The sequence below is a fragment of the Neoarius graeffei genome, chromosome 3 (genome assembly GCF_027579695.1).
Source record: "Neoarius graeffei isolate fNeoGra1 chromosome 3, fNeoGra1.pri, whole genome shotgun sequence".
NCBI classification, from domain to species: Eukaryota; Metazoa; Chordata; class Actinopteri; order Siluriformes; family Ariidae; genus Neoarius; species Neoarius graeffei.
This window is the reverse complement of record NC_083571.1, coordinates 81773138-81780927: the sequence shown is the minus strand read 5'-3', so window position 1 is coordinate 81780927 and position 7790 is coordinate 81773138. Positions and strand designations below refer to the sequence as shown.

Here is a 7790-nt window from a genome sequence, read left to right as displayed (position 1 = left end):
ATAAATATTCGGTTAATTCATGAGAGCATATCAATGATGCTCAAGTTACAAGTGAATGAGACTGCATGGAAAGTATGTTCTCACACTTCACGTTCTGGCAGTTTATTTGAAATTTATGTACGTATTGGATCTATTTGAATTGTGTGTGTGTGTGTGTGTGTGTGTGTGTGTGTGTGTGTGTGTGTACAAACATACATGCTTGTTTGTGAGAGTTTGTACTTTTTCATGTATGGGTGAGGAAGTGTGTGCTTCTGTCCGTGCATGTCTAAAATTTGTTAGCAAATACCATTCTCATGCACACAAGTGTTTCAAACACAGGAAGCAGATCTATTGAAAGGTAGTCCAAGCAAATATTTTTCAGTGGAAATAGCTGCAAACTGAATGGAACATTAATCTTCAGTGTAGTCTCTGGTGTTTCACTCAGACGCCACTCTTATTTTTGAAGGTCACACTGCAGCAGTAATACGATGGATGGGTCGCTCTTTGCTGCCTCTTTGAACTCCTCCAAAGTGATCTGGTCATCGTTGTTCTTATCCATCTTGCTGAAGATTTTGTCAACCCGCTGCTCAGGGGTAAGGCCGTCCTCATTCATCTTCATCATAATCACAGTGCCCACCATTTTGTAGATTGCCTGTTGAGGGGGAGGAGAGTGAGTTTCGCTTATACTTTTATTCAACCTTTTATCTATACCGCTTATCCAATGCAGGTTGCAGGTCAGCTGGAGCCAATCCCAGTTAACATTGGGTGAGAGGTGGGAGACAGCCTAGACAGGTCACCAATCTATCATGGGGCTAAGAGACACACACACACACACACACACACACACACACACACACACACACACACACACACACACTCAACTATGGCCAATTTAGAGTAGCCAATCTGCATGTCTTTTGGATTGTGGGAGGAAACTGGAGTATCCTGAGGAAACCCACGCATTCACAGGGAGAACATGCAAATTTCACACAGAAAAGCCCCAGTTGACCAGCATGTTTAAACCCAGAACCTTCTTGCTGTGAGGCAACAATGTTAACCAAACAAATAGATTCTCTTCAACAGCTTCTTTCCTGACCAAAATATAATTTGAAGGGTACGTCTGACATACAAATTAGCAGTGTTGGGCACGTTACTTTCAAAAAGTAATTAGTTATAGTTACTAGTTACTTTTCCCAAAAAGTAACTGAGTTAGTAACGGAGTTACTTTGTCATAAAAGTAACTAATTACCAGAGAAAGTAATTATTCCGTTACATTTTGTTCCCCCTCAAAAAAAAAATCAAATTCAATTAGTGTAATCATAATAAAAGTGAATGTTAAATGTGTTTAATGACTGAAATGGACACTTAACAGAACCAATTAGTAATGTTATCTACACTATATTAATATTTTTGTGGGACAATGTGAGATAAGACATCTATCAAATGTAATATATTTCTGTAGTTATTAAAATTGTTACTAATTACTGGCCACTGACGAGGACAAACGCTTTGTTCCTCGACATAATGTGCATTGCACGTAAACACTCTTGCCTTTTATTTCAAGTAATGAAAAGTCCTGGCTGTATTTCCAGTGTGAAAGCGCAGTGCTGGGCTGACCGCTCGCCATCGCTGGGTCTTCCGATTGAAAGAGCGCGCAGTAGTGCAGTAGGCGTGGCCTACCTACGTATGTTGTCCAAATCTACTCTGATTGGCTTACTGTGCCGTTGTCTCGTGTCTCCCCGCCCCACACTAAAGCAGAGTAAAGAACGGCTGAACGAGCAGCGTGCCAGATGAGAACAGCTTTAATAAAGTAACGCATAGTATTTTATTGTAAGTAACGGGAACGGCGTTATAACGATGTAAAAAGTAATTAGTTAGATTACTCGTTACTAAAAAAAAGTAACGCCGTTAGTAACGCCGTTTATTTCTAACGCCGTTATTCCCATCACTGCAAATTAGTAACAAGAAGGAATACATGTATTGGTGGTAGCGGCATCTCCTGCAACTTGTATATCATTTGTACATCAATAAGTATATCATTTACATATCACACATACATTTCCAACAAACAGATTTCATGTAACATTTATAACCGATAACACATGATGCTCAGACTCTCATATAAGCATTCATCAAAATACAACCTCAGTTCCAAAGAAGTTGGGACACTGGGTAAAACATAAATAAAAACAGAATGTAAAGATTTGCAAATCACAGAAACCCTTTATTTCATTGAAAATAGTACAAAGGCAACATATCAAATGTTGAAACTGAGATTTTATTGTTTTTTGAAAAATATACATTCATTTTGAATTTGATGTCAGCAACACGTTGGCAACACAGTAGAGATCCACTGTCAGGGCGGGTATCCTGGGAAGTGAGAAGAAAAGATCACAGCAGTGAGAAGAGTGAAGAGAGCACAGATGGCAGTGGATAGCCACAATCCCTCGAGATCCAGTTGCACTTTTCATCTATAGCAACTGCAATAGAGCCTGCCAATCCAGGATTGGATTGTACAGTCACAGCAGGAGCTGCACCTCATGAGGTGACTGAACCATAACGCAACTTCCCATTGTTTCTTCAGACAGATGGGTGCCACCAACACCATCACTACCACCACCAATATATCCTTTGAATCACTAAGGTAGCTTTTGAACCAGCCAACTTGCTTTTTTATCTGAATTAACAAACCCAGATATTTACCACAGTACACTGCTATGTCTTCCATTGCTTGGAATGCTACCTGCAAGATTTCTGTACCTATTGCACCCAGTGGCATTTCTGGCCATTCTAGCACCCTGGATGAGATATCCAAATCACCTTTAGGTAGCTAGGCTGCTGTGTACTGCCCTATTCTATGTAGTTTTAGCTTTGCTAGTTTAGCACATTACATTTCAAATAGCTAAAATCAAAGACAGACAGACACATGGTTTTAAACATGTCCATGAAAAACATACTTCTTTACCAGAGGTTCCCAAACTTTTCAGGCTACAGTGTCTTGCAAAAGTATTCATCCCCCTTTGTATCTGTCCTGTTTTGTCACATTACAAGCTGGAATTAAAATTGATTTTTTGGGGGTTAGCACCGTTTGATTTACACAGCATGCCTACCACTTTAAAGGTGAAAAGTTTCGTTTCATTGTGACACAAACAATAATTAAGATGAAAAAGCAGAAATCTGGAGTGTGTATAGGTATTCACCGCCCCAAAGTCAATACTGTGTAGAGCCACCTTTTGCTGCAATTACAGCTGCAAGTCTCTTTGGGTATGTCTCTATTAGCTTAGCACATCTAGCTACTGGGATTTTTGCCCATTCCTCAAGGCAAAACTGCTCCAACTCCTTCAAGTTAAATGGGTTGCGTTGGTGTACAGCAATCTTCAAGTTATGCCACAGATTCTCAATTGGATTGAGGTCTGGGCTTTGACAAGGCCATTCCAAGACATTTTAAATGTTTCCCTTTAAACCACTCCAGTGTAGCTTTAGTAGTATGTTTAGGGTCATTGTCTCACTGGAATGAGAACCTTCGTCCCAGTCTCAAACCTCTGGCTGACTCAAACAGGTTTTCTTCTAGAATTGCCCTGTATTTAGTGCCATCCATCTTTCCTTCAGTCCTGACCAGCTTTCCTGTCCCTGCAGATGAAAAATATCCCCACAGCATGATGCCACCACCATGCTTCACTGAAGGAATGGTGTTCTCAGGGTGTTGGGTTTGCACCACATGTGGCATTTCCCATGGTGGCCAAAAAGATCTATTTTAGCCTCATTTGACCAGAGAATCATCTTCCATGTGTTTTGGGGAGTCTGCCACATGCTGTTAGGCAAACTCCAAATGTGTTTTCTTAAGCAATGGCTTTTTTCTGGCCACTCTTCCATAAAGCCCCGCTCTGTGGAGTGTACAGCTTAAAGTGGTCCTATGAACAGATACTCTCATCTCCGCTGTGGATCTTTGCAGGTCCTTCAATGTTATCTTTGGTGTCTTTGTTGCATCTCTGATTAATGCCCTCCTTGCCCGGTCTGTGAGTTTTGGTGGGCGGCCTTCTCTTGTCAGGTTTGTAGTGGTGCCATATTTTTTTTTTCCATTTTGCTATAATGGATTTAATAGTGCTTCCTGGGATATTCAAAGTTTGGGATATTTTTTTTCTAACCCAACCCTGATCCATACTTCTTCACAACTTTATCTCTGCTCTGTCTGGAGTGCTCCTTGGTTCTCATGTTGTTTGCTTAGCTATGTTGCAGAGTCAGGGTCCTTCCAGAACAGGTTGATTTATACAGACATTATGTAACAGATCATGTGAAACTTTGATTGCACACAGGTGGATCTTAATCAACTAATTATGTGACTTATGAAGTGAATTGGTTGGACCAGCAATTATTTAGGGGTTTCATACGAAAGGGGGTGAATACCTATGCACACTCCAGATTTCTGTTTTTTTTTTTTCATCTTAACTGTTTGTGTCACAATAAAACAATAATTTGCACCTTTAAAATTGTAGGCATGTTGTGTAAATCAAATGGTGCTAACCCCCCCAAATCCATTTTAATTCCAGCTTGTAATGCAACAAAACAGGACAAACACTAAGGGGGATGAATACTTTTTGCAAGACACTATATGTATCACTATGTAACCAAATTTTCCATGCACCACTTTCCACTGCAGATACCAACAATGGAACAATGAATGAGACTTCTCACCTATATAAGTACACCCATGACTACTCCTCTACTGCTACTTATAATAATACACATCCCATTTTTGTGAGATAGATGAGCCTGTTTCCTTCAGTTTGAGAATCTACGGTATGAATATACTTTTTGTCTCCTTTTGTAATTATCTTTCCTCTTTGTTATAAACTGAGCCCCCAATGGCTTTGATCTTTTCATTAGTACAGACAGACCTGGAGAAAATTTCAACAGATGCAGTGAACTGTCAACTGGTCTACTCACCAACAGTCCACACCTGGCCCCTCCCTTACCATCTCTCTCATCATCTCACTTAAATAAGTCTTAATGCAGGTGTTATTCATTTTATTTTTTATAATCATTAAAATACATGTAGATTGAATTGCCCCAAAATATATCTATTTTAATGGGCGGGTGGGGGGATGCCTAATCTGCAGTTATGAGCATTATCTCAATTGAGGACCTGGAGCAACTCTGTCCTGTGTTAGAAATACAAATCACTGTCATATTCAGGCCATTTGAAGCTTGTATTTATGCTCAGACCTTCATCAGCCTTTACCACTATTGAGGTCATAGGTGTTTTCTGCTGGGGCTTTGATCCCTAACATATCCATCCATCCATCCATCCATCCATCCATCCATCCATTATCCATAACTGCTTATCCTGTGCAGGGTCGCGGGCAAGCTGGAGCCTATCCCAGCTGACTATGGGCGGGGTACACCCTGGACAAGTCGCCAGATCATCACAGGGTTGACACATAGAGACAAACATCCATTCACACCTACGGTCAATTTAGAGTCACCGATTAGCCTAACCTGCATGTCTTTGGACTGTGGGGGAAACCGGAGCACCCGGAGGAAACTCACACAGACACAGGGAGAACATGCAAACTCCACACAGAAAGGCCCTCATTGGCCACTGGGCTCAAACCCAGAGCCTTCTTGCTGTGAGGTGACAGTGCTAACCACTACACCACCATGCTGCCAATATTCATATCAGTAAGTGGCATTGTCCATAATTACATTTTGTCAAAGTTACAAATGGATATTTACTGCAAATTTAACAATTTAAAGCAAAATCATCAATCAGGCAAAAAGCATGTGATGCTTGGACATAATGAAACTAAATATTCGGTTTTATAAATGAAAGGGCAGGAAAAATACTATATTGGAATCTAATAAGAATATGACTACATGTTGCCATATTATAATGTTACATATTTAAGTTTAGTTAAATTAGTCTGCAAAAACTGAAATTAGATAGTGACACTTTTTTTAACCACTGCCAGGTACAAAGTAACTCATACTAACTCTTCCATGTCACATATGAATACTACAAATGTTTCTTCACAGGAATCCTGTCATTGTACCTTTGGGGAACAGTGTTGTTGGGTATCTTAATTAATATGTGCTGAGAGGAATAATAATAAATAAACTCCTCCTGACAACTAAAGGACATATGTGCCTTTCCAAAATTAAGCTAAATGCAATTCATACATATTGGTGAACAGTTGGGAGTTAAGGGACTATATTTAAAGGCTCATGCGCTCTTGCAGTCCTTCACACATGGTACAGCTAGGACTCAGACTTGCCTTTTTCAGCTTTACATTAATATATTGTGAATTTTGTCTAGAATGACTTTCCCTTCACTGGAACTAAGAGGCTCAAACCTGTTCCAGCATGACAATGCCCCTGTGCACAAAATGAGCTCCATGAAGAAACGGTTTGCCAAGCTTGGAGTGAAAGATCTTGAGCATCTTGTACACAGTCCTGAACTCAGCCCTGCCGAAGACCTTTGGGATAAACTGGAACACTGCACTGCAGACCTCCTCACCCAACATTAGTGCCTGATCTCACTAATGCTCTTGTGGCTGAATGAGCACAAATCCTTGCAGCCACACTCCAAAATCTAGTGCAAAGCTTTCCCAGAAGGGTGGAGGGTATTACAACAGCAAAGGGAAACTAACACATGTGAATGTGATGGTTAGGTGTCCACATATGTTCAGCCATATAGTGTATGTTAGCTGCTGTAAATACCTCAATAATCTCCAGCATTTCCACTCGTGTGATCTTGCCGTCTCCATCCAGATCGTACATGTTGAAGGCCCAATTGAGTTTCTGTTCGAAGCTACCACGTGATGTAATGGAGAGTGCACAGATAAACTCCCTGAAGTCAATGGTGCCATCTCCATTTTTGTCGAAGGTCCGAAAGGCATGTTGAGCAAATTTTGATGCATCGCCATAGGGGAAAAACTGAAAGAAAGATGAAATGGTATAGTAACTGTGAATTGTACCTCCATGTTCTGATGCTTTTGGTTTAAACACCAGTACTTGGATTTATACAACAAAGAGTACATTGAGATTTAGTTTCAAATTACCAGTGATTAAAATGTGAATTATATATAAATTCATATGCCGTGCTCTGTGTGGGGTTGTGTGTGTGTGTGTGCGCGTGCGCATGTGTTTGATCACTACACCATTACTCCGGAGTGTATTTGGTGGCCTCACTGCAGGAGTGGGCTGCAATGCGGACCTGCACTCAGAACGGCTTCGAGTGCTGCAGCAACACAGCTCATCACTTCTCCTTTTATGGGGTGGGTAGACTGATGATCAGACTCTTAACCACCTTAGACAGAAATGACCTCCACCCATCTCTAGTGCATACACTGCTTCTGCATTTAAACCTGTGAATTTGCACCGCTGAAACACCAAATCTACCATCTAATGAAATTAAATTAGAGCAATTTTAGAACTAAAATGTAATAGCTGACAGATTAGAGACTCTGCTGAATATGACCAAAATATTCAAATTCAGTCAGGTTGGGAATACATTTTCATATATCATGAAATTTTAAGTTTAAAGTTAAAAATAGTTAACTGTGTATCATAATTATTGGCATGTCTTGTTGTTAAAAACAATATCACTGTGTTTTTGATAATCTTGATAAACTCAGCTAGGAATGTCTATTGTAAAGTAGGTTGCTCAGGGTACACTGTCAGAAACAGGGGTACAGTAGGAGTTCATTTCTGTCCCCCAAGGGACAATTTACACTAATGTACCCTCTAGGGCTCATTATTGGACCTCAAAGTAACAATGTGTACCTTTTTAGGGCCAAAAAGGTACATATATG

The 7790-nt window shown here is 40.3% G+C and overlaps 1 protein-coding gene across 1 annotated transcript in view; it reads right to left on the bottom strand.

Annotated features, from left to right (window-relative positions):
* Positions 1-433: 433 nt before the first annotated feature.
* vsnl1a (visinin-like 1a) overlaps positions 434-7790 on the bottom strand; it is a 67911-nt gene continuing 60554 nt past the window's right edge. Inside the window, exons 3-4 of the mRNA XM_060916063.1 lie at positions 6697-6912; positions 434-631 (exon numbers count right to left, since the gene is read on the bottom strand). Coding sequence (XP_060772046.1) covers positions 434-631; positions 6697-6912 — 414 coding nt within the window. The remainder of the gene's footprint in view (positions 632-6696; positions 6913-7790) is intronic.